Here is a 27,500-nt window from a genome sequence, read left to right as displayed (position 1 = left end):
CAGGCGGACAACTTCAGGTAAGGGTGCATAAGCCATCAAACACAAATCTCTCTCTCTCTCTCTCTCTCTCTCTCTCTCTCTCTCTCTCACACACACACACACTCTGTTGCAGTCAAACATTCCACATTCCAGAAGGCTTTATGATAGTGGTAATGACATGACTAATCAAATGCACCATCCTTGGCATGAGGTAAAGAGGGCAGGCAATAAGATTATCCTTTATCTCTTTGATTCCATAATCTGTGATTATGATCTGCTGTGAGTGTGGTATAATGAGTGGATGTGTGTGTGCCTGTGCTTGTGTATGTGTATGTCCTTGGGTATGTGTGTGTATACCTGTGTGTGCATGTCTTGCAAATTGTGTTTGTATGTGTACTTGGTGCCTGTGAGTGTGGTTGTGCGTGTGTTTCTGTGGTTTTGTGTGTGTGATTCTGGATATGTCTGTGTATGTGTGTGTGTGAGAGATTCTGGATGTGTGTGTGTTTCTGGATGTGTGTGTGTGATTCTGGATGTGTGTGTGTGTGTGTGTGAATCTGGATGTGTGTGTGTGATTCTGGATGTGTGTGTGTGTGTGTGTGAATCTGGATGTGTGTGTGTGATTGTGGATATGTGTGTGTGTGTGTGTGTGAGCAGGCAGTAGGAAGGGTGGCCAGCGCCATTCGCCCCATGTCTGGAACGAGCCTCTGCCGGAGCCCCAGTTCTACCCCCCTGTGCTGCCCACTCAGACCAGTGCCGAGTCCAACCCCTACATCAGCCTGGACAGCCCCCCGCCCTCCCCCCCAGACTTCGCCCCCAGCCCACCCCAACGCCTCCGCAAGCGCTACACCTTCTCCCGGCCCCCGCGCACCGTCGACACCGAGCGCTTCCTGGACGCTCTCAGCCAGCAGCTGGGGCAGCCGCCACTCGCCGCGGACGACTTCCTGTCCCCAGAGAACGACTACGAGGAGGTGAGTGGGGTCGCTGTCTCTGTGGAAGGAGTATTATTGGGTGACATGTTTTGTCATATATTTTTAATGAAATGAAATGAAATGTGAACGTTTTGCATGTCGTGTTTCGTTTTTGAAGCCTTCTCAGTGTTCCCTGTAACATCATGTCCCTGTGGTCTGTGATTGATGGTAATACTAGGATGTTGTCCAGATGGGCTTCCAGGACCTGGAGGATGAAGAGTTGGAGGAAGAGGAGGAGGACCTGGAGGAGGAGGAAGACCTGGAGGAGGAAGAGGAGGATGACGATGACGACGACGAGGGAGAGGAGGGCGAGGAGGGAGGCACGTTTCTGCCCCCGGAGTTGAGCAGTGCCAGCGAGCTGCACAGCGGGCCCAGCAGCGAGGACGCCAGCTCGCTCACCTACTCCTCCGGCTCCGAGCCCATCCCTCCACCCCCTCTCAGTCCCCCTCCTCCACCGCCGGTCCACTTCCCCGATCCGCCCATGCCCCCCCCTGGCAGCGCTTGTGGTGGCGGTGGCGGGGTGGCCTACATGCCTGATCACGGCAGCCGAGTGCTGACCTTCCGCCGGCACCCTGGACCCCCACCACCACCTCCTCCCCGGGCCAACCCCCCTCCGTCGGGCCCCAAGCGGCCCTCCCTGCACAAGGTGCTGCCCACCAGAGAGGACCTGCTGCTGGGCCACCCACAGCACCAGCACCAGCACCAGCAACAGCTGCAGCACTACCAGGAGCCCCTGGAGCTTATCCAGGAGCATCGCTCGCTCCCTGCACAGCCCACATCTCAGGCCACACACCAGGGCCAGCACCACCAGGGGCAGCACCACCAGTCCCTGCCTCCGCTGCCCTCCCCGGAGGCCGCGGACCACTCTAGCCATGCGCAGTACCAGATGCACCAGGCCCATCAGGCCCATCAGGCCCAGCAAGCTCACCCGGGTCACCAGGTTCACCAGACTCATCAAGGCCACCAAGTTCAACAGACGCATCAAAGTCACCCAGCCCACCAGGCTCAAGCCACGCATCACATTCATCAGCCCCACCAGGTTCATCAGAGTTACCAGAGTCATCAGGCCCACCAGGCCCATCAGGCCCACCACCACGCCCCCAGCCCCGTGCAGCAGATCCACCACATGCACCACCACCCGCAGCATTCTCCCCATCAGACGCAGCAGATCCAAATCCACCAGACCTACCCTCCCACCCAGCCCCCTCACATGCTCCAGCAGGTACACCAGACCCACCCCATCCACCACTCCTACTCACACCCCCTCCAGCCCAGCCAGCAGTACCAGCCGGTGCTCTCCACCTTCCAGCCTCTGCCCCCGCAGCCCCCGCCTCAACCCCAGCCCCCACAACCCCCACCCCCACCCCCGCTCCAGCTGCAGCTGCAGCAGCAGGCCCAACCCCATCAGACCCATCAACACCGCCCATCCAGCCAGCAGGCCCGCCAGAGTCCCCAGCCCCTGGCCATGGCTCAGGCCCATACCCACGCCCACGCCCATACCCATCACAACCCCCAGCAGCCCCTCCGATCAGAACACCCAGAGTTGGAGCCTCCCCCACCTCCGCCCCCTCCACCCCCCTGTGGGCCCCCGCCGCTGCCCCGCCAGCCCACCCTGGACACCAGCCACATGAGTGTGAAGCGGCTGCGCTGGGAGCAGGTGGAGAACTCCGAGGGGACCATATGGGGACAGGTGAGTCTGAGAAGCCGCAGTAGCAGCACACGTGAGCTCTGATGCTCAGGCAGCTGTGGGAGAACCTTCTAGAACAACAAGCTCAGGCTTCAGGGCTGTGGAGATGGAGGGTAATGAGGACATTAGAGATGAGATATTCATAGGAGCACCAGCACTTCTCTTAGTGTCCGTAGATAGAAGGACAAAAAGTACAAGTTGCCATGGTGAATTGGAGTTAAAAGGTTATGATATGCATTGAGTGTGAAGTACAGTATTTGTTTATGTGTTCAGTGAAGCCTTTCTTTATTTGTGCTGCAGATGGGGGAAGATTCTGATTTTGATAAGCTGAGTGACATGGTGAAGTATCTGGATCTGGAATTGCACTTTGGCACTCAGAAGACTCCAGGTTTGTAGTGTGAGTGTGAGTGTGTGTGTGTGTGTGTGTGTGTGTGTGTGTGTGTGTGTGTGTGTGTGTGTGTGTGTGTCTGTGTGTGTGTGTCTGTGTGTGTGTGTGTGTGTGTGTGTGTGTGTGTGTGTGTGTGTGTGTGTGTGTCTGTGTCTGTGTCTGTGTGTCTGTGTGGTGTTTGTCTGCATGTCAGTTAGCCATCTATGTCCCTCTCATTAGTTTGGTGCCACTTGTGAGTTGTTGGTCAGCGTTGTATTAGTGTCTCTGTCTGTAGAAAAGTAACCGTCTCTCTGCGTCTCCCCGTGTTAGTCTCTGTTCCAGAGCCCATGCCTCAACCCGAGGTCTCGTCCTTCAAGAAGAAAGATGTGGTGGAAATCCTCTCCCACAAGAAGGCCTACAACGCCTGTGAGTACGGAGAGGGACGTGTCTATGAGAGACAGTTGAGAATGGATGTTTCTTTAATGGGCCCTCATTGTCTTGGTCTCAGTTGCTGTTGCTGTAGATGTCAGACCCAGGTCGAGTCCCTCGGCACTTGAACTAATTGGTTCTGGAACTAATCTGTGTCAGACCACATCAGATGTCACTGGTGTCTGCCTGGCAGCTGTGTGGGGGAGTATGTGACATGAAACTAGATTGAATGTGTCGGTGGCCTATATAAGTCTGTGCTGACCTGTGAGAAACAGAATGTTTCGCCTTTGATAACCTGTTCTGATTCTCTGATTTGCCTGCATTACATTGTTTTCACTGATTTAATGTAATGATTATATAAATATATATATATATACAGTCATGGACAAAAATATTGGCACCCCTGCAATTTTCCCAGAAAAATGTTGCAATTACAAATGCTTTGGTATTCACATGTTGATTTCTATTGTTTGCATTGGAACAACACAACACAAATTACTGGCACCCTTTCAAAATTGTAAGAAATAATTGTAATTCAATCATGTAATGCTCCTTTAATCTTTATTTAAACTCACCTGTGGCAAGCTGCAGGTGATATAAAAATCACATTTTCAACCAGTTAAAATGGAGCAAAGTTGACTCAACCTTTGTGTTGTGTGTCTGTGTATACCGCACTGAGCATGGAGAAAAGAAAGAAGAGCAAAGAATTGTCAAAGGATTTGAGAACCAAAATTGTAGGAAAGCATGAACAATCTCAAGGCTACAGGTCCATCTCCAGAGATTGTAATGCTCCTGTGTCCACTGTAAACAGTGTCATCAAGAAGTTTACAGCCCATGGCATTGTCACTAACCTCCCTGGATGTGGAAGGAAGAGAAAAATTGATGACAGAATGCAACAAAAGATTGTTTGAATGGTGGATAAAAAACTAGAACAACTTCCAACTTCCGTCCCCACTGCTGACACAGAGACATAAAAAAGCCAGACTGGAGTTTGCCTAAACCTTCCTGGGGAAGCCAAAATCATTCTGGGAGAAAGTCCTGTGGACAGATGAGACTAAAGTAGAGCTTTTTGGTAAAGCAGTTTACAGACAATGAAATGAGGCCTTCAAAGAAAAGAACACGGTCCCTACAGGCAAATATGGTGGAGCTGGACCGATGTTTTGGGGTTGCTTTGCTGCTTCTGGAACCCAATACCTTGACTGAGTGCATGGCATCAGGAAATCTGAGGACTACCAAATAATTATTGGGCGCAATGTAGGGCCCAGTGTCAGAAAGCTGGGTCTCCGTCAGAGGACATGGGTCTTCCAGCAGGACAATGACCCATAGCACACTTCATAAAGCACCCAGAAATGGTTAAGGGTGTTCTACCCATTATTAAGTTGGTGCCAATAATTTGGCCCTTTTTTGAGTTTTGTGTGAAATAAAGTCAGATTTGACATTATTTCTCAGATTTTTTGTGTTTTTCCAATGCAAACTAAATAAATAAACGTGTAAATACAAAAGCATTTGAAATTGCAACAATTTTCTGCGAGCAGTGCTGCATTATCTGACAGAAGTGCAGGGGTGCCAATATTTTTGTCCATGACTGTATATATATTGTTTTGTCTTTCCTCCCTTCCTCTATGTTATGTAAACCTGTTTCTCTGGGATTTTTTTTTTTACATTTCCTTGCACTGTATTGATTCGAAGGACCAAGACTTTGTGTTTCAGACACTGCCTTGCCCCTGCCTAGGGTTCACTCCGACTCCTCTTTGAGAATGCTGCTTTTTATCCTCTCCTCACTAAGACTGTGTTCATTTTCTATCTCAGCCTTTTTCAGATGGTGTTAGTTGTTGTTAGCACTTGTTAGCACTGTAAGACTTCTCTGACTGTTGGCGCATTGTAGCCTCTAATAGCTTGTACTCAGTGTGTATCAAGGTAGTATATAAAGCTTTCTATGTCCCCCACCCTCATCATAACTGACCTTCCTGGCAGCCATCTTGATTGCCCACCTGAAGCTGTCCCCGATGGAGCTGCGTCAGGTGCTCATGACCATGGCCACCGAGCGTCTGGAGTCGGCGCACATCATGCAGCTGCTTCTCTACGCCCCTGACGAGGTCGAGGTCAAGCAGTACGAGCTCTACCGGCAAGACCCCAGCAAACTCAGCGAGCCGGACCAGTTTGTGCTGCAGGTAACGTTACTACCTTACTGCAGGTTACTGTGCGATGCTAACTTGTGGTGGATTGGTGGGATAACTGCCTTACTGCAGGTTACGTTACTGCTAACTCGTGGTCGATTGGTGGGATAACTGCCTTACTCCAGCTAACTGTGCGATGCTAACTCATGGTCGATTGGTGGGATAACTGCCTTACTGCTAATATTGTATGTGGAGATGGCTCAAGTAGAGACCCTGTTGCTCATCTGGCAGAGAGTTTAGAGAGAGGTGAATACAGTTTATGAATATATTATATTCCACTCAATATTTCTATGTGTGTATTTTGTATCGGTTGTGTGTGTATAAATCTGAAAATATCTGGACATTTTTTAGGGATACAATCAATATTGTTTGTTTGTGTGTGTGTGTGAGCACAGATGCTGTCCGTTCCAGACTACAAGACCCGTTTGCGGAGCCTATACTTTAAGACCACCCTACAGGAGAAGACTGAGGAGATGCGGGGGGCCTACGAGTGTATCTACACTGCCTCTGTGGAGCTCAAGACCAGCAGGAAGCTGGCTAAGATACTGGAGGTGCCTCACTCTTCATTCTCACCTCATTTCAAACAAAGAGTCACCCTTTTATCATCCCAGCTCCAAGGAACCACATAGAGTCATACATTTGGATGAGATAAACCACAATCTGGCCTGGACCTCCATACCTCCCCTTAGCCCACTTAACTGTTTTCATGTGAAAAACTAGAACCTTCTTGTCTCAGATGGGTAACCTTTCTACAGAATAACTCAGTGGTATTGTGTAGAACCACATGTATCAGGACGCACCTCGCACTGAAACCTGGGCTTTACTCATTCTTCTTATATTTCTTTCAGTTTGTATTGGCCATGGGGAACTACCTGAACAATGGCCAGCCCAAGACAAATAAGACCACTGGATTTAAAATAAATTTTCTCAATGAGGTGAGCCCCACAAAACTCCCATCCCTTCAATACCCAGCGCTTTTATTGAAAAACAGTCTGGAACCACTCTCATAGCATATTGTCTTTGGCAAGCCCATTAAAACTGTTTACATACTGCATCTAACTTCTTCCTACCTGATCAGAATGGCAAAACAGCTGTTGTTTGCTTCCACCCTTAGCTTAGCACAACCAAAACTGTGGATGGCAAGTCCACCTTCCTGCACATTCTTGTCAAGTCACTTTATCAACACTTTCCGGAGGTGCTGGACTTTGCCAAGGAACTGACAACAGTGCAACTGGCAGCCAAAGGTACTGGAAGAAAAGGGAGTGTTTCTGCTTGTTGGTGTTCTTTGGGAACGACTCTATTCTTTGTTATGCCCTAGATCTCAGTGTTAACACTGGGTATTAACAAAAGCAAAATCACAGCTATTAAACCATATCCTTATCAGTATTTTTAGAAATTCTTGAGTATGCAATGCAATTATCCACAAAAAGACCGAAAAGGTCAGTCATGCCGCATAATTACAGCCGCGGAAAAAATTAAGAGACCACTTCAAAATTATCAGTTTCTCAGGTTTTACTATTTATTGGTATGTGTTAAAGTAAAATAAACATTTTTGTTTCATTCTATAACCTACTGACAACATTCCTATCAAATTTCAAATACAAATATTGTCATTTAGAGCATTTATTTGCAGAAAAATTACAATTGGTCAAAATAGCAAAAAAGATGCAGTGTTTTCAGATCTTGAATAATGCCAAGAAAACAAGTTCTTAGTCATTTTTAAACAACACAATACTAATGTTATACCTTAGGAAGAGTTCAGTAATCAATATTTGGTGGAATAACCTTGATTTAAAATCACAGCTTTCATGTGTCTCTGTATGCTCTCCACCATTCTTTCACATTGCCGTTTGGTGACTTTATACTACTCCTGGCGCAAGAATTCAAGCAGCTTGGCTTTGTTTGATGGCTTTTGACCTTGCATCTTCCTTTTGATCACATTTCACAGGTTTTTAATGGGATTCAGGTCTGTAGATTAGGCTAGCCATGACAGGGTCCTAATGAGGTGGTCCTTCATCCACACCTTTAATCAGGGCTGGACTGGGACAAAAAATCGGCCCGGGCATTTTGAACCAGACCGGCCCACTTAATTCGATAACACACCCTTTGGTCTCTCGAATGTCTACACACCAACCAGGCTTTTAGCTAGCAGGGCGTCTGCCCTATCGTCTACAAAAAAATAAGAAGAAATGGGACGCCCTACTTTTAGGCAGGACGGCCTAAAGACGCCCTATTTTTCTCCCGTTTTACCTGTTAACTTTCGCTGAATGTGATCAAAATTCACCGTTTCAGTCGCTTCAGCGAAGTCTAGAATCATATGCCCTGCCAATTAGAAAATAGCATTGCTGTATTCCCGCTACAACAACGTTACATCATGATTCCAACGAAACATTGATTCATGGGCTCGCAGAAGCTACAGAAGACAGCTGTCTCACCGCACGTCACTGAACCTACTACTTTATGAGTTCAACAAGAGTTTGTGTGTTAAGGTGGTGGTCTTAATTAATCTAAATTCAATACAATACAATACAGTATACATCATACACTTTAAAGCTTTGTTCAGAATACGGAGGTTTAAGATCGGTCGATATTTTCCGTCCTTTTTTGGAACCAGAAAATAGTGACTGAAGAACCCCCTGTTCTCGTCTACGAGAGGTACAGACTGTATTGCTCCCTTTCCTAGAAGGGAGTCTATTTCCTCCTGTAGGAAACGCGCTTGATGAGGTGGCACTAACGTTTGTACCACGCCCCTGAACTTCGGGGGGCAAACTGGAGCGTATAACGGGCTATCATAATTCGCTATCTGGACAAATTGGCATATTTTCATAGGGTTTGGGAATACTGGGCTTTCGGAACATTGACATGGCACCGCGCACCAATAGGCTAAGGGGCTTGCCCACCACTCAAACACACAACATAGAGTGTAGGCTAACGGCTGGCTGTTTCAGAGTAGAGTAGGCTGAGGGCTAGCAACAGCTAGACTTGTCTTGTATTTACAATGCAAACGAACTTGGCCATAGAACATAGGTCCTAAGTCAAACATATTTTAGAGACGTTTGAATTCATGATCAGTAAGCTTACCGTAGGTCGTTGTATCGTATCTCCCTGGCTGTCGCCACCAGTAGGCCTATCACTTTCATCCACGGTACCTGATGATGGCCCTGCCGTGGCAAACATTTCCGATATTTTGGCACATTTGGCAGTGTAGGCTTGAAAAGCAAGCCTCTTCTTATCTCGCAGTTTCTCCGCACCCTCTTTTCGCTTTCTCTCCATTTTGGACTGGAGGATTCTAACGAAACGTGCGTTTCTGTGCACCGCCCAAGCCAAAGGTAGAAGGTGTTTGGTGATATGATTGGACGAGCCCCTTGTCACTAAAGAAGACAGCCAATGGGCCGCAGACTAGCATGCGCTTGTCAAGCATGTCAAGGCCATGGGCCACGCTGAGTTTGTTTCCCGTCCTAATGCATTATGTAGGCAGGTCCAAACCGAAAGGGGTTGGTGTTGGGTCAGCCCAGGGGATGTGATTGGGCCAGCCCAGTGTCAATAGGGCCGCTCATGAACTACTTTCGTGGGCCAGCCGGTCAGACCATTATATGGGGAAAAAAAATTCTAAAAAAAAAAAAAAAAAAAGATTTTTTTTTTTTTTTTTTTTTTTTTTTAAATAATAAATTCGGGACTCTCGGCCCATATTGCACCTCGGCCCACCGGGAAAACGCCCGGTATGCCAGATTGCCAGTCCAGCCCTGCCTTTAATGACATGATTGTGTGGCATGGAGCATTATCCTTCTGGAAAAAACCCTCCTCAGAGTTGGGGAACATTGTCAAAGCAAAAGGAAGCAAGTTTTCTTCCAGGACAACTTTGTACTTGGCTTGATTCATGCGTTCTTCACAAAGACAATTCTGCCCGATTCCAGCCTTGCTGAAGCACCCCCAGATCATCACCTATCCTCCACCAAATTTCACAGTAGGTGGCTTGTAGGCCTCTCCTGGTCTCCCTGTAACCATCAGACGACCATTTGTTGGGCAAAGCTGAAAATTGGACTCATCAGAGAAGATGACCTCCAGTCCTCTTTCAATCCTTATGGTCTTTTGCTCCATGCCACGCAGCCAGGTCAGTGAAGGTGTGGATGAAGGACCACCACATCAGGACCCTGTCATGGCCAGCCCTATTCCCAGAACTGAATCCCGTTAAAACCTGTGAAATGTGATCAAAAGGAAGATGGAAGGTAAAAAGCCATCAAACAAAGCCAAGCTGCTTGAATTTTTGCGCCAGGAGTAGTATAAAGTCACCAAACGGCAATGTGAAAGAATAGTGGAGAGCATGCCAAGACACATGAAAGCTGTGATTGTAAATCAAGGTTATTCAACCAAATATTGATTTCTGAACCCTTCCTAAGGTATAACATTAGTATTGTGTTGTTTAAAAATGAATAAGAACTTGTTTTCTTGGCATTATTCAAGATCTGAAAACACTGCATCTTTTTTGCTATTTTGACCAATTGTCATTTTTCTGCAAATAAATGCTCTAAATGACAATATTTTTATTTGAAATTTTGTAGGAATGTTGTCAGTAGGTTATAGAATGAAACAAAATTGTTCATTTTACTTTAACACATACCGATAAATAGTAAAACCAGAGAGACTGATCATTTTGAAGTGGTCTCTTAATTTTTTCCGCGGCTGTATATTAATTCACTACCCGTATTTTCCGGACTATAGGCCTAAGGCGCACTTAAAAGCCTTTAATTTTATCAAAAAACGACAGTGCGCCTTATAATCCGGAGCGCCTTATATGGATTCATTCTGGTTGCGCTCTGTCAAAATGTTTTAGTACGACTTTGGTAAACTTCAAAGCCGTTTGCAGCATTATGGCTACCGTAATTTATATAAAACCTCGAACAGTACATTGCTTCTGACCACTGCTGGTCTATTTGCTGGTGACTCGGTGTTGGAAGTGCCTTCTCTGGCTACCGTAATTTATATAAAACCTCGAACAGTACATTGCTTCTGACCACTGCTGGTCTATTTTTCGATTGTTAAACCATTATTAAACTTAGCATTTTGATTGTTTAACAGCATTGCCGATGTTTGACACTGTCAGATAACTGACCTAGCAGCTACGCAAGGACACTGCCCTGTCATAGTAATTTGCTATGGAGTAATGCTGGTAGTGTTGCTCTCTATCCATTAAATATGGAATGTATTTCACGTGTAGAACCTATTTAGAATGGCTGACCTTACATAAAACGGCAGTGAAAGACAAGCCTGGAGACAAACAGTAGGCTACCTCTGCCTAAAGGAGGGGGAAGTGTGAGAGCATATCAGCATGCTAACGTTATACTTATTAGCAGCGAGGCTAGCTAGCTACTATGTGTTTCTATGTGTTCTATGCGCCTTATAGTTCGGTGCGCTTTATATATGGAAAAATGTCGAAAATAGACTATTCATTGACAGTGCGCCTTATAATCCAGTGCGCCATATAGTGCGGAAAATACGGTACCTTTTTTTATTTATCTTTGCTAGCATCTGCTAAAAGCGTTTGCCTAAGTGTTTGATGTTTTTGAAGACAACCTTTTGACGGTTTCCTTAAAGTACTCTGCCCTGTTCAATCTGTTCCCAGTGAATCAGAGGAACATCACCTCGGATCTGAACGACCTGCACGGCACCATCCAGGAGATCCGCGCAGCCTGCCAGAAGATGCCAGCCACATCTGAGGACCGATTCGCTGTCGTCATGAGCGTATCCTTCGTACCGCTTTTCATCCTGCATCCGAACCATGGCATTTGTTCCTTCGCAGATTGTTAAGGGTATAGTTCAAGCATGGGCAGGGCCATGGTTTCCCACAGATCCTGATGTATCTTCACAAACCGACGTTGTTGTAGATTATTATTCTATATATGCTCATGCTTACTGAGATGACTTCATAACACACACATGGCTCTCATTCTAGTGGTGATTTTTGTTTTCAAATGTGGGGACGTACCACAAGTGCAGACCCTGGCAGATAGGGGTTGATGTATATGTGTGTATGTACATTAGGTCCTGGCTTTAAGCACATCTGTGCTACTCAGTGGCCATGGCTGTGTGTGTACTGTGCCGTATGATGTGGTGAGCCTTGACGGTGTGTGTTCAGGGCTTTCTGGAAAACTCTCACCCAGCGGTGCAGTCGCTGGAGTCCCTGCAGCAGAGGTCCATGGAGGAGTTCTCCAACGTCGCCACCTTCTTCGGCGAAAACAGCATTTCCACCAACACAGAGGCTTTCTTTGGCCTCTTTGCCGATTTTATGTCCAAATTTGAGGTATTTTCACTCCATTGTAACTCCAGCCATTTTTTCCAATTGTCGAATTTAGATATAAGCACACTGATCAATGATGTTATGACAAGATATGATGATGTGTGCATTTAATGACATGGTGTGTTGACAGGTGTTTCAGGTCCATAATGTAAATTACATTTTTGAAAAAAAGCATGAGTACATTAAAACCTTAAAAATAACATATTCAGGCAATCCTCGAGATATTTACTGAGATGTGAGAGAGACTGTTTGTGTTTGTGTGTTTTCAGAGGGTTTTGAGTGACAACCAGACATCAGAGAACCCCCCACGGAGCCCCCGAAGCCCTCGCGTGGCCTCCCCTCTTGCGTGGTGAGGGGAGTGTGTCAGACACACACACACACACACACACACACACACACACACACACACACACACACACACACACACACACACACACACACACACACACACAGACATGAACTATCACACAACACACTCTCACTGACTTTTATTTTGAGTCTGGCAGTTGTACATGATTCCCACTCACAACGACAGTGATCTTTGCAGTTCTACCACACTGGCATAGAAATGCTTTCAAGCTGACTGAAGCAGCTGTTGCACTCCTAAATGGAGAATTTCTACCGTTACATTGAGATGAATGTGTTAAGTTCTACAAGAGGGATTTGTTCATTGGATACCCTCACAAAGGCAGTCTGGGGAATAACTATGAATTACTACCCAACAACTGTCTGAGGAACAGCCTTGCCAGTTTTCATTGTGTATTTAAATCAAACTACATTTGAAACTGAACAGGAACAAATCAGGAGTAAATTAAATTTTTGTGAGGTTACGCCTAGCGAGTGCAATTAAGCAAAGATGATATTGAGTATGCTGGGGAACTTTATAATAGGCTAAATCTGCAGTAAGAACCTCGTTCATTCAAACATGTGACTACAGAAACTGTATCATCTGCCCATTTTATGCTGAATGTATGTTGTAATTAAAAGCAAGTGTTGTTATTATACAGTATTCATATCTAAAATCTTGACAATATTTGTGAAATCTTTTAAATAATGCTTTGGCTTCATGTTCCAAGCTGCTGTACTGAATGTAAACACTGTTGAGCTGTGTAAGGGCTTAGACTGAACTTGTCAATCACATTAAGTTTCATTTAGTCTGTTTTGGAAAGCAGGAAGATTTACTTTTTTTCTTTTTCAAATTAGTTAGAAATTCATAGCAAGCAGACATTTCCCTCCTGAGGTGGTTTTGTTTCCATCAGTTTTATCTTTTAGTTAAATAGTAGATTTGATAAAAAGACATCCTTATTATATTTCATATCTTAAAGCCACCTTCACCAGTTCTTAATTTTGTTTTGTTTTTAACTACAGCCCAAGACTAGACTCTGAAGTAGAGGTTGCCAATGTCATTGTCGTGTGTAAAAGTGTATATAAATATGCAGATACATTATTGACCATGTACCAGAAAGAATTTAGGTATGGTATGACCAACCATACTTCAATTTATGTGCATATTCTGGCATGTGTTAGAATTTTAAACCAGTTATGATTTTATTTATATATTATCAAAATCTTTATTCGATTATTGCCTTCATGCTTGACAGATGATGATGATGGATGAACCTGTGTGCTTCAGTTGTCAATCCATGTGAGATATTGATAAATCATGCTGTGTAAACCTAACCTGCTCTCCATGCGCCTTGATCAGTGCACAGCACTGGTTACAATGTTACCGGTAGGTAACGCTGTCAAAGTATGAGGGCGGACGTCTGATTCTTAATGAAATAAACAAAATTAAAATTAAAAATGAAACTGCAGGACTCCAGATAAGCAGTCACCACCCTGTCATTTAGGTGCTCGTGATAAGACTGTTGCTGGCCTTTGTAAGAGCTTGATGGGGCTGTGTGTCTTCAAGAAACTTCTACGTGTTTCTTTGGCCTGTTGAGTGGTGTGGTCGTCTAATGCTATCAGTCTGTCATTAACTTGTAGACACGTGTTGACAGCGCTGCTGTTGTCATCAACTGTGTGGGTAATAAAAGACTTACATTTTAACCAGTGTGTGTGGAATGTTGAATGAGGCGATTGGAGTTTGTCCTGGGTTCCCAGGGTCCAGTGTAGTCGTGGTTCTCCCTGAGACAGGTTAGTTCACAGAAGGCCCTGCTACACCATGCAAGCTCTTCCTGGTACACTGAGAGACAGACACAATGATTTAATCTGACTGTGACTTTAATAGAGAGAGGTGAGTCCCCCTTTCTAGTTCTCTATCTATGCTTCCCTAATACTATTACCTTCATTTTCTGTCTTATTTTCTATAAACATGTTTAGTGTGTGTTTATGTTTTGGTGTGTGTGTGTGTGTGTGTGTGTGTGTGAGTATGTGTGCGCACACAGGCTCATGTTTATTGCATGTTCTGTATGTTTGCTGTTTATCAGGGCAAACTAAACAAAATTCCCTTAAATGGGTGCGTGTATGCGATGCACCATATACGTGTGTTCATTCATCTATGTGTGCTTTAGTGGCTTCTGATGTATATTACGAAGAATGAATCTGTCCTATCCTCCAGTGCTATCCTCCGGTGATGTGTGCTCCCACTGCACTGTTAACTGGATCTTTCTCTCATTTGATGGTATCCTGTGAAGACGAGCGTAAATGTCTGAATCTTTCTCTCATTTGATGGTATCCTGTGAAGACGAGTGTAAATGTCTGCTCTTCCATCCCAGGTCCACTAGAGTTGTCAATTAGCTTTCCTCTGACCCAGATTCCCTAAATACATCAATCTATCTACCATTCCGCCTTTTCTGCACATTGTTTCCTGTTTCATGGGGATGTGTCATTCCAGACATTTCTTTGTGTTCTTGACATCTGTGTTCTCTTAAGCTTGTGTCTCATTGTTTGTGTCTGCAAGTGTGAACATCACTGCCTTATTGCCCTGGGATATTGTGGATATAAAAGTTGGATAATGTGTAACCGATGGATCATGATGACCAATGAGAGTTGAACACCTCACAGGGGTGTAATGCGGTGAGACAGGTTTAACCTATCATGAGAACCTCACACCTCTACCAAAACATGAGAACCTAACACCTCTCCACACTCTCTTTCAGTGCAGAAGGTGACGCCATCTCCCAATACTTTTGATCTGGCCACCATGGAGTCGACCAGAAGCCCCACCACCACCCCTGGAGTGGAGACCCGTCCAAAGTCACTGGTCACCGCTGACATAGTGGTGCTCGTTGGTTATTTCCTGCTGGTGCTGGCTGTGGGATTGTGGGTAAGACTGCTGTCCACCTTTGAGTGGATATGATACATTTACCTCATCCTCTCTTCAGAAGAGTGAAGATGACCTTTAAGTGGATATGATACATTTACCTCATCCTCTCTTCAGAAGAGTGAATATGACCTTTTTACCACTGATTTTAAAGTGGTCTAGTGCATCAGTGAGGAATGTTGAAGCAATGGCACCCTGTATCCCTCCCCCTCTTCCCATTCTCTTCAGTCCATGTGGAGAACTAAACGAGGCACCGTTGATGGGTATTTCCTCGCAGGCAAAAGCATGACATGGTGGCCGGTGAGTATATCAAACATAGGATCCCTTCCTAAAAACATTCAACATGCTTGACACACAGATGTTCCCAGTTAAACTATTAGACTGTCATGAAAAGTCTCACCCATCCCTGTGCTCAGACCCCCTCCATGCCCTCTGTGTGTCCCGTGGTCAGACCCCCTTCGTGCCCTCTGTTTGTCCCGTACTCAGACCCCCTCTGTGCCCTCTGTGTGTCCTGTGTGCAGGTAGGAGCCTCCCTGTTTGCCAGTAATGTGGGCAGTGGACACTTCATTGGCCTGGCAGGCTCTGGGGCTGCTGCTGGCATCGGGGCCGTGGCCTATGAGTGGAATGTGAGTAGCCATGTGTGAGCCAAGTTTGTGTGTGTGTGTGTGTGTGTGTGTGTGTGTGTGTGTGTGTGTGTGTGTGTGTGTGTGTGTGTGTGTGTGTAACATATCTCAGTATGTGTGTAACATATCTGAGTATGTGTGTAACATATCTGAGTGTGTGTGTAACATATAGTGTGTGTGTAACATATCTGAGTGTGTGTTTAACATAACTGAGTGTGTGTGTAACATATGTAAGTGTGTGTGTAACTCATGTAAGTGTGTGTGTAACTCATCAGGGCATGCTGATGGTGCTGCTACTGGGTTGGCTCTTCCTGCCCATCTATGTCGCCTCGGGGGTAAGAGATTGAAGGTTCTGCATGACACACAAACACGCACACACACACACACACACACACACACACACACACACACACACACACACAATCAAATGCACACACACACACTGTCCTAGCACTCAGCAGCTATCACTGTCCACACACCATCCTCTAGTGTCTTTACTGCATTTAGTGTACTCAGACAGGTTTGTATGCCATTTTTGTTTACAGGTTACCACCATGCCTGAATACCTACAGAGGAGATTTGGGGGAAGGAGAATCCAGTTATTTATTGCTGTTTTGTACTTATTCATTTATATCTTCACTAAAATATCGGTGAGTAAAAGAAGGCACCTACAATGGGGTTGTGACTCCCTGCCTGTTTGTAGAAATGTAATACAATATCTGAAACAAATGTTTGCAGATTCAACGCTATATTTCATACAAATCAACAAATTGATTATTCATTAGAGTTGCACATGCTAAAGCAGATGTATAGTGATAATGTGAGTGGACCCACATGCTAAAGCAGATGTATAGTGTTAATGTGAGTGGACCCACATGCTAAAGCAGATGAAGTGTTAATGTGAGTGGACCCACATGCTAATCAAATGTAGTGCTAATGTCAGTGGACCCACATGCTAAAGCAGATGAAGTGTTTATGTGAGTGGACCCACATGCTAAAGCAGATGTAATGTTAATGTCAGTGGACCCACATGCTAAAGCAGATGTAGTGTTAATGTGAGTGGGCCCACATGCTGAAGTAGATGTATAGAGTTAATGTCAGTTGACCCACATGATAAAGCAGATGAGTGTTAATGTGAGTGGACCCACACAGGGCCGTGCAGAGACCTTTGGAGGGGCAGGTGCTCAAAGTTAAAAAGGGGGCACATGTAGCACGGATTTGTAACACGATACAAAAGCATACCTTTAATTGTAGCAACCCATATTCATAAAGAATGTAGAACATACTCATAAAGAACATACCATATCGTTGTACATACTCCTTTATTTGTTAGAGGTCAGTGCAAAGCAAAATTTGTCTGTTTTACCTCATGGGTACATAGAACAGCTTCTGTTGAGGATTTTGGTGAGGAGGCTGCTGCTGCTGATATTGCTGGAGGTGGGCTGTACTGATGTGATAGTGTAGATACTACCAAGGCTGACTGCTTGAAAACAAGTTGCTCATTCAAAGCCATAAGTCAACATGCTATTAGCTAAACCTGTTGAAATTAGCTTACTTTGACAATATGACGAACTAGTTAGTCAACAACTTTCCTAACACAGTCAAACATCAAGCAAGTGCAACATAAGACAAAGCAAGACGGCAAATAAGTTACTCGCTAGTCAGGCAGAGAGTAGTTACCTTGTGGCTCTCAGACCCCAGTAGCAACAAGCTAATTTTCCACTGTAAATGTCTATAAGGATCGCTAATATACGTCATGAAACGCATAGAATTGTGGGTCAGTTTGGCCAGGTCGCTGCTTGCTGCTTGAAAACAATTGAAGTCCAAGCAGCAAGTAGCGAACTGGTCTAGTACGTATTGAACATACAGTAGCTGTAAGCGGTCAGTTAGCGGCTTCAAGCACTTCAAAATCACACCAAATGCAGCGAGAGAAATTAAACATGGTCGGGCCATACAGACTAAAATTAAATAAAGACGCAAAGACAAGGTATATTGAAAAACTCAAAGGAGTCAAAGGAGTTGATCCCTATGAGCACAGCAACTGGTCCGGGGACATCAACCTGTTGCCCAATTTCCAGCATCCATATATCTATGAGTGTACATCTCTATGCTCGCGCCGACTTGTTTGTGCCGCGGATTCCCAAAATGCGTTGCGTTCATGACGTCACATTAGCAATCTCTATAGCGGCACATTTTTTAGAAGCTGTTTTCCTAAGGTAAAATCGCTAACCCTATTCCTAAGGGCAAAAGAGTTACATAGTATTCAGTCATCTTGCAAGATACACCGTGCACAAACGAATACCGCTGCAGAACCTACTCACCGGCCCAGTTGATTACTCCCTCGGAGTCGGGTCTTCTTCGGTTTCACAGCCCTGTAGCTAGTGGCCTTCTCCAGCAGCTTAGCGATTAGCAGCAGGGCACGTCAGGGCAGAGTGAGGGCACGTTGTGGATCATGTGACCGACCAAGGTAGATCTAAATTATTATCATTTAGTTAAATGTATTATTATTTTGGGCCGCACAGACGGACTTTTCACACACAAATTAAAAAAAATAATAATAATAAAAAAACACTCTGACAAAAGGGCACTTTGGGCATCAAGGGCAAAAGGGGCAGGTGTTCAAGCCCCCTTAGCCCCCCCCCCCCCCCCCCCCCCCCCTCTGCACGTGCCTGGACCCACATGCTAAAGCAGATGTATTGTTAATGTCAGTGGACCCACATGCCCTCTGGGGTCTGTAGTGTTGTGAGTGGACCCTCTGTTTGCCCCCTCTGGGGTCTGTAGTGTTAATGTGAGTGTTTGCCCTCTGGGGTGGTCTGTAGTGTTAATGTGAGTGGACCCTCTGGGGTTGGTCTGTAGTGTTAATGTGAGTGTTTGCCCTCTGGGGTTGGTCTGTAGTGTTAATGTGAATGTTTGCCCTCTGGGGTGGTCTGTAGTGTTAATGCAGGGCTTGACACTAACTTTTTGGCTTAGGAGCACTGTGCTCCTAACCCAGAAAAATTGGGAGCACCAGCAAATATCCAGGCGCACCACTATAAAAAGTTGGCCAAACCAAGTAATACTACTATTGATCAATGTTAACAACCTGGAATAACATGTTTGAACAGATTATAAAAGGAAAGGCATGACCTTGCTAAGGCCTACATTGATAGGTGGAAAACAATTGCGTGGTATTTTAGGTGATTTAGATCAGGGGTTCCCAACCTTTTCGACTTTTCGTATTTGTAACAGGTCAGGGCCCAACAGACACTACGCTTATTTTAGTTTATCTATATTCCATTAGGCTAATTTAATCTATAACCCATTAATTCTAATTTATAAGCGAACATCAGCACCTGCTACAGGTGGAAGCCTAGAAATTAATAAAAGAAAATCTAACTCTAGATATTGCATCGAAATTGTATTGTGCACCAAAAAACAACATAAAATCAAACACAGAACTTAGTTGCCGTAGGCCTAGGCCTATTTGTGCACAGCAAGCAAGCAAGGAAATAACACCAGAATATACCCAAAAGGTAGCATGCACTCAAATCAAGTGATAAAACATGCAAACAAGACCACTCAGCTAGGCCTAATTAAAATAGGTGATGCTTCAGACATGCAAACAAATAGGTTCAAATAATGTTCAATATAATGATTCAAATAATTGGAAAAATTGTTTAAATCTGTGGCTGCAATCTATTATCAACATAATTAGCACTTCCTGGGCAGTAGTTCGAATTGGTAGCTCTCCACAGAAAGGCATGTCCTCTTGGAGAATAACACTCCAATAATAACGCACAAAAAACAGCACTAATGCAGCTTTACTGACGTCCGTCACTCGTCTTATTGTTTTAAAAGGAGCGGGCTGCCTTTCATCTGTACGTGAGTGCTGGATGTCACGTCTCCAAATGTCGATTCAGATTTGAGCGCCTCATTAGACAGCTTGAAAAAGCACTCAACACACTGCGATTGGGCTCAACCTCCATTCACACAACCAAATATAATTGAATCAGGGTTGTATTTACGCTGTGTATTAATTGTTTTGGTAGTAGTTCTTTCGCTTAAGAAACTTCTCAATTTCTCCGCTAATATCGCCATAGACTGGTCTAGTTATTTTCCTAGGGAAGTCGTGGAGTGTGGGATGGCGACCATCTAACCCGGGACTGCTTTCTGTCGGGTACTTTGCATTAAGGTGATCACTTAAAGACGAGCTGCTTCTGTGCTAGGTAAATTTAGCTTTCAAATGCTCCATACAACTTTAGCTTGGTCGATTGTTCCGTCATTTTGCCTCTTAAATAGAAACTTTCCGCTCAGCTCTCCCCATCTTCCACTACCGCTTCGTTATCTCCTGTCTAAATGACTGCAGGCACGTTTCGTGTCGTGTCAACGCAAACCGAAAGTAAACTAAGTTGCGTTACCTGCGTTAAAATATTTTATCGCATTAAGCCTGTCTACAATGATATCCTAGATTAACGCATTAACGTTGATAGTCCAAATTAATATTGTTGTCAAGTAAAAATCAGTTCTTCTTGGAAAATTAGTGGGGGGAAAAACACCCTGAAACCCGCAATTTTGCCTATTTATATAGGCGCACGCGTGCGACTGATTTCAAATCAATTCGCACGGCCAAAATTCCAGTCGCATGTGCGACCAGATCAGTCGCACTGGCAAGCCCTGTAATGTGAGTGGAGCCTCTGGGGTTGGTCTGTAGTGTTAATGTGAGTGTTTGCCCTCTGGGGTTGGTCTGTAGTGTTAATGTGAGTGTTTGCCATCTGGGCTGGGTCTGTAGGTGGACATGTATGCAGGGGCGGTGTTCATCCAGCTGGCCCTGCAGTGGAACATCTATCTGGCAGTGGTGGTGCTCCTCAGTATCACAGCTCTCTACACGGTGGCAGGTATGGAGCCGGAGACTACAAACACCCCCTCCGTTATCACATTGACCATCCACACCTGACACTACAAACACCGCCTCCGTCATCACATTGACTATCCACACCTGAGACTACAAACACCCCCTCCGTTATTACATTGACCATCCACACCTGAGACTACAAACACCGCCTCCGTCATCACATTGACTATCCACACCTGAGACTACAAACACCCCCTCCGTTATTACATTGACCATCCACACCTGAGACTACAAACATCCCCTCCGTTATAACATTGACCATCCACACCTGAGACTACAAACACTGCCTCCGTCATCACATTGACTATCCACACCTGAGACTACAAACACCCCCTACGTTATTACATTGACCATCCACACCTGAGACTACAAACACCCCCTCCGTTATAACATTGACCATCCATCCACACCTGAGACTACAAACACCCCCTCCGTTATAACATTGACCATCCACACCTGAGACTACAAACACTGCCTCCGTCATCACATTGTTTATCCACACCTGAGACTACAAACACCCCCTCCGTTATTACATTGACCATCCACACCTGAGACTACAAACACTGCCTCCGTCATCACATTGTTTATCCACACCTGAGACTACAAACACCCCCTCCGTTATTACATTGACCATCCACACCTGAGACTACAAACACCCCCTCCGTTATAACATTGACCATCCATACTCTATTTGGATAGTCCCCTATAGACTCTCAGATTATAAAAAACATCTGTTGAAACTCTATTAACTAAAATGTATGGTTAAGGTTAGGGTTAATGATTGGACTTGAATTTCAACAAACCATCGGTAAAGTTTCTGTAGGTGGACTGTCCAACTAAAGTGTTTCCCATTGACTATTTGACCCTGTCTCTAAAATAAAATTGTTGTTACTCTTGAGATTAGCAACCCGCCCATTAGCTGTTTTTTTTTGTGATGTTTCAGGTGGCCTTGCAGCGGTGATCTACACAGATGCTCTACAGACTGTCATTATGCTGGTGGGAGCCATGATCCTCATGGGCTTCAGTGAGTGTCATTGAAATGCATTCAGAGGGATTTACCAGCCAAGCTGTAATAGACCCTATTATTTAAACACTTTTGCCTCCTAAAAAATGTCAACCCAGTGGTGTTTAGATGTAATCATTAGTGCAGCAAACTGCTGAATCACTTTTCCTTCGAATGCACACCTTAAGCTCATTGCCCTGGTGGTGCCATGTTAACGCTGGCCCCTCTCTGTGTATGTGCCTGTGTGGAGGTTTTACAGAGGTGGGTGGTTGGCAGGCCCTCCTGGACGGATACAGCTCCGCCATCCCCTCCATCAGGGAGCCCAACACAACCTGTGGCATCCCCCGCGAGGACGCCTTCCACCTGTTCCGCCACCCCGTCAACTCCGACCTCCCGTGGCCGGGGGTCCTGCTGGGCATGTCCATCCCGTCCATCTGGTACTGGTGCACTGATCAGGTGACCCAGCAACGCCAATGACTCATTTGTTTGTTCAATTTGAAGGGATTTAATACAAGTTCTACACAAGCTAGTCTGTGGCTAACTGATTCAGATGTTTTACAAGTTTGAAAAAAATATAGACAGAAGTAAAGGGTCAAAGAGTAAAAAGGACTTAGTCTCATCTCCGCCTTCATCGCTGAGGAACCCTTGGGTTTGTGTGCAGGTCATAGTGCAGCGCTCCCTGGCTGCTAAGAACCTGATCCATGCTAAAGGTGGCTCCCTGCTGGCTGCCTACCTGAAGGTTTTCCCCTTCTTCATGATGGTCCTGCCAGGCATGATCAGCAGGATACTCTACCCTGGTGGGTCATTCAGATATGCTCTAATCTAAATCTGTATTTAGGTCCTGTCTGCCAGTGCGTGCACATGATGGCAATACTCCGATTTCGGCCAAGCCCCGATTTCTCTCTCCATGGGGTCTCCATGGGGGGTTAACTGCGTTATCTCACGGCACATGGCAGTGACAAATCCAGATCTTGGCCGCGTCAGTTCAAATCAAATGTGGAATGTTTACAAGCGGGCATCTGCTAGCGTTGATTATACAGTAAATAAGTTGTAAAATGAAACAAAAACACACCACAGTTAAAGTTGTATTAGTATTGATTGATTCACATCGATATGAATGGATTACATGACTAACAAGTGGTTGAAAAGTAATATGAAAATATTTGTTCACTGAATTAGCGCGTTCTGTCCAAAACAGTTGCGTTTCAGTTTCAGTTTCAGTATTTCAACGTGAATGAGAGGGAGCACAAGAACTGAGCATCTAGCAGAGATTATCATATCATAGACATATATGATGCATGTATATGTCTATGGGCAGGATCTCAAGCACATGCAAAAGTTGTTGTTGTCCAGTTGAAATCTAGATTCGAGAGACACATGCGCGCATAGTCCGATTTCCAGCGTAATCCGATCGTTTATCCGGGGGTCTACATCGGAGTCCAGTCGGACTCAAGTCGGACACAGGAAATCTAGATTTGGGGAGACACATGAATCGGATCTTCGATTTAAATCGGACTACAATCGGAAACTGGACACATGTGTCCACACTGTGTGGCATCACCATAAATGACATTATTTCTCCAAAGGCAGTGTGCTCTACACTGCTAGGTACTGTAATACAAGATAAGATAAAATAAACTTTTATTAATCCCGTGACGGAAATTCAGTTGTCATAGCAGCAAGGTAGACAAACATCAAAAATAAATTAATACAAATTTGAATATTCAAATTTGAATATTCAAATTTGAATACAAATTTGAAATAAATAGTAAAGTAAATAGACAACATAGCACAACTTATGTTTGGTTGTGTTGGTTTTGGAGTCTGATGGCACAAAAGGACTGCCCAAGGCGCTTTGTGGTGTGCCGAGGATTAGCTAATAGCCTCATCAATGACTTTGTGGCCAACAGCATGTGAATAGTAGTGAGTACACCCGAGGCATCTTATTAGCATTACCTGGTTAGCTGTCTCTTGTCTTGTGTAGCCATCTCATTCTATGATGTTCTCACACAGAGGCACAGACTCTGACTTGTTCTGTATTTGTGTAGATGAGGTGGGGTGTGCAGATCCAGATGTGTGTAAGGAGGTGTGTGGAAACCCAGTGGGCTGCTCAGACATTGCCTACGCCAAGCTAGTGATGGAGCTGCTTCCCGATGGTAACTGGGCCAACCATTGAATACACACACACACACACACACACACACACACACACACACACACACACACAGGCAAACACAGAGAGAGAGAGAGCGAAAGGGAGACAATATAAACCATGTTCTTTTCCTTTATATTTCAGTCTCTCTGACACAGGAGTCAATTACAAAGTATATAACCACTCCACTCTGTGTGTGTGTGTGTGTGTGTGTGTCTGTGTGTGTGTGTGTGTGTGTGTGTGTGTGTGTGTGTGTGTGTGTGTGTGTGTGTGTGTGTGTGTGTGTGTGTGTGTGTGTGTTGTGTGTGTGTGTGTTAGGTCTGCGAGGGCTGATGATGGCGGTCATGCTTGCTGCGCTCATGTCCTCCTTGACCTCCATCTTCAACAGCTCCAGCACCATCTTCACCCTGGATCTCTGGAGGAACATCCGTAAACAGGCGTCCGAATGGGAGCTGATGATTGTGGGCAGGTAGGGCTCTGCCTCAGCCGCTCAGCCTCTCTCTGGCTCCCTCCATCATGACACCCAGGGAGACATAAAAGCTTATTAACTTACTGTAGTAGCAATGGTCCAGCACCTTTGGTGATACTTCATGGGAGAAACATTTGCCATCAGGTTAAGGGCACTTTTACACATTTACTAGAAAACCTGAATAAAAATGAAGAGAGCAGTTTTGTTAAACTGATGTACTTGGTTAAAATGTTATTAGCCTGATAACATATTTTCAGTTTGCTTAGAACGCTAACCTTAATCATTAATATCAGAGAGCTTAACTGAGTGAAAGACGTATATGTGCTGAAGGGTGCAGAAATACAGTTCAGGGGTTCAGAGTTAATGATTACATTACATTCGTTCAGTTATTTATATGTTACTTTGTGGCACTGGTGTGTGCGTGTGCGTGTGTCTGTCTGTAGAGTGTTTGTGCTGGTGCTGGTGTGTGTGTCTGTGCTGTGGATCCCCCTGGTCCAGGCCAGCCAGGGCGGTCAGCTCTTCATATACATCCAGTCTATCAGCATCTACCTGCAGCCCCCTGTCTCTGTGGTCTTCATGGCTGGATGCTTCTGGAAGAGGACCAATGAGAAGGTAATTAGGGAGCTTATCGCTGGCATATAACAATATGTTTGAACATTGAAATATTGTTGCTATACCATAACACATGGTATTGTGTTCTATTGGCAATTTACTTTAAATACTTAGTATTGTATGGCCAAATACCAGGGGATAGTTTTGAAAATCTGTCTTAACAAATTAATGGTGCAACTTGAAGTGCAACAGATAACTCAATACAAACAGCCTTTTGTTCGACAGTTTTGCAGACCTTCACTACACATGAAACTAGCCCAGATAGAGCAGTGAAGAAGCTGATTCATATGTCTCCCTCCCCCAGGGTGCATTCTGGGGCCTGGTTCTGGGCCTGATGATTGGCTGTGTGCGAATGATTCTGGACTTCGTCTACCCCATGCCACTGTGTGATGAGGAGGACACGCGGCCACCCGTGGTCAAATACGTCCACTATCTGTACTTCAGCATCATCCTGTCGGCCATCACCGTGGCCATTGTGGTGTGTGTGAGTCTGGCCACTAAGGAGCCACGGCCAGAGCAGGTGAGATGGCAGTAGTGGGCAAAATAAGCCTCTCACCATACGTCCCCATCACTTCATTATAACCCTCTTACCGTACGTCTCCATCACCTCATAATAACCCTCTCACCGTACGTCCCCAGCCCCTCATAATAACCCTCTCACCATACGTCCCCAGCACCTCATTACACACATTAAATAACCATCTCACCATACGTCTCCATCACCTCATTACACAATAACCCTCTCACCATACGTCCCCAGCACCTCACAATAACCCTCTCACCTTACATCTCCAGCATCTCATTACACAATAACCCTCTCACCATACGACCCCAGCACCTCATTACACACATTAAATAACCCTCTCACCAGACGTCCACACCACCTCACAATAACCCTCTCACCAGACGTCCACACCACCTCACAATAACCCTCTCACCATACATCCACACCACCTCACAATAACCCCCCCCACCATACGTCCCCATCACCTCATTACACAATAAACCTCTCACCATACGTCTCCATCACCTCGCAATAACCCTCTCACCATACGTCTCCAGCACCTCATTACAAAATAAACCTCTCACCATACGTCTCCATCACCTCGCAATAACCCTCTCACCATACGTCTCCAGCACCTCATTACAAAATAACCCTCTCACCATACGTCCCCATCACCTCACAATAACCCTCTCACCATACGTCCCCATCACCTCACAATAATAACCCTCTCACCATACGTCCCCATCACCTCACAATAATAACCCTCTCACCATACGTCCCCATCACCTCACAATAATAACCCTCTCACCATACGTCCCCATCACCTCACAATAATAACCCTCTCACCATACGTCCCCATCAACTCACAATAATAACCCTCTCACCATACGTCCCCATCAACTCACAATAATAACCCTCTCACCATACGTCCCCAGCACTTCATAGCGTAAATAACGTATCTGTGTGGGCTCCTGTGCAGATCAGCGCCTGTAAATAACGTATCTGTGGGCTCCTGTGCAGATCAAGCCTGTAAATAACGTATCTGTGGGCTCCTGTGCAGATCAGCGCCTCTAAATAACGTATCTGTGGGCTCCTGTGCAGATCAAGCCTGTAAATAACGTATCTGTGGGCTCCTGTGCAGATCAAGCCTGTAAATAACGTATCTGTGGGCTCCTGTGCAGATCAAGCCTGTAAATAACGTATCTGTGGGCTCCTGTGCAGATCAAGCCTGTAAATAACGTATCTGTGTGTGTGCTAGGGGCAGCTTTTCAACTGCCACTTCTGAGAACGGAATAGTCCAGACAACGCGCGCCGTAAATTATAGAGTGTTTTATTTGTCTTTCTCTTGATTCAAACAAAGGCTCTCCATCGTATTAACACGGTTGAAAAATTGTTTGCCACTTCCGCTCTACCGGGCTCGGCACTGGCACGGCCACGGCCCTATATCACATGTCAATTAGCAGGTGTCAATCCCAGCCAGACAGTTGAACAGACAGAACATGGCAATCGTAGTATTTACCTTTGCATAATTGTAAACCATAATTTGAATGTGTCATTTACTTAACTTAAACTTAAACATTAATAATTCGGAAAGATTTGGAAACTGAAATTACATAACGGCTCCAACACCTGGTGTGCTCCTGTGCAGATCAGCCCCTCTAAATAACATATCTGTGGGCTCCTGTGCAGATCAGCGGCCTGACCTGGTTCAGCAGGTTTGAGACGGTGGTGAGGAGTGAGAAGTCCACACACACAGACACAGAGGCCGCGGAGGACAGCCCAGAGAACCATGGAAGGGGCACGAGCAGTAATGGAGAGGGTCATGATCAGAGACACGGTATGGCTGAGCAAGAGGAGAGGGATGTGGGGGTTTAGTTATTTCATTGGTTTTGGCCAGTACTGAAAGATACCTTTGCTAAATACATCCATCAAACACTCATTACCAATGACATTGACCAGTGACTAGTGACCAAATTATTTTCCTACCTGATTTCAGAGCAGTTGTCTGAATTGCGAGTGTATTAGTGCATGTGACCTCAAACAACCTGCAGAGGGAGCTTCATGCTCAGGCAGAGCAC

General features: G+C 45.3%; 2 protein-coding genes across 2 annotated transcripts in view; both read left to right on the top strand.

Annotated features, from left to right (window-relative positions):
• The window catches only part of grid2ipa (glutamate receptor, ionotropic, delta 2 (Grid2) interacting protein, a), a gene marked incomplete at both ends in the record, with an annotated part of 40,479 nt that extends 28,224 nt beyond the window's left edge, over nt 1–12,255 (top strand). The window contains 13 exons of the mRNA XM_080857104.1: nt 1–17; nt 634–947; nt 1,126–2,238; nt 2,323–2,637; nt 2,935–3,022; nt 3,332–3,427; nt 5,405–5,601; nt 6,003–6,158; nt 6,456–6,542; nt 6,722–6,851; nt 11,228–11,346; nt 11,741–11,905; nt 12,172–12,255. The exon at nt 1–17 is cut by the window's left edge and continues 131 nt beyond it. Of these exons, the coding sequence (XP_080713230.1) occupies nt 1–17; nt 634–947; nt 1,126–2,238; nt 2,323–2,637; nt 2,935–3,022; nt 3,332–3,427; nt 5,405–5,601; nt 6,003–6,158; nt 6,456–6,542; nt 6,722–6,851; nt 11,228–11,346; nt 11,741–11,905; nt 12,172–12,255 (2,881 nt within the window). The remainder of the gene's footprint in view (nt 18–633; nt 948–1,125; nt 2,239–2,322; nt 2,638–2,934; nt 3,023–3,331; nt 3,428–5,404; nt 5,602–6,002; nt 6,159–6,455; nt 6,543–6,721; nt 6,852–11,227; nt 11,347–11,740; nt 11,906–12,171) is intronic.
• A 2,792-nt stretch (nt 12,256–15,047) lies between these two features.
• The window catches only part of slc5a11 (solute carrier family 5 member 11), a gene marked incomplete at both ends in the record, with an annotated part of 12,770 nt that continues 317 nt past the window's right edge, over nt 15,048–27,500 (top strand). Inside the window, 14 exons of the mRNA XM_080857226.1 lie at nt 15,048–15,170; nt 15,396–15,467; nt 15,689–15,793; nt 16,066–16,125; nt 16,336–16,440; nt 20,559–20,664; nt 21,625–21,705; nt 21,935–22,140; nt 22,346–22,481; nt 23,733–23,840; nt 24,155–24,305; nt 24,749–24,917; nt 25,222–25,437; nt 27,112–27,259. Coding sequence (XP_080713352.1) covers nt 15,048–15,170; nt 15,396–15,467; nt 15,689–15,793; nt 16,066–16,125; nt 16,336–16,440; nt 20,559–20,664; nt 21,625–21,705; nt 21,935–22,140; nt 22,346–22,481; nt 23,733–23,840; nt 24,155–24,305; nt 24,749–24,917; nt 25,222–25,437; nt 27,112–27,259 — 1,786 coding nt within the window. The remainder of the gene's footprint in view (nt 15,171–15,395; nt 15,468–15,688; nt 15,794–16,065; nt 16,126–16,335; nt 16,441–20,558; nt 20,665–21,624; nt 21,706–21,934; nt 22,141–22,345; nt 22,482–23,732; nt 23,841–24,154; nt 24,306–24,748; nt 24,918–25,221; nt 25,438–27,111; nt 27,260–27,500) is intronic.

The sequence above is a fragment of the Sprattus sprattus genome, assembly GCF_963457725.1.
Source record: "Sprattus sprattus genome assembly, chromosome: 18".
Lineage (NCBI taxonomy): Eukaryota > Metazoa > Chordata > Actinopteri > Clupeiformes > Clupeidae > Sprattus > Sprattus sprattus.
The sequence above is the reverse complement of the archived record's forward strand: the minus strand, read 5'-3'. Positions and strand labels throughout refer to the sequence as shown.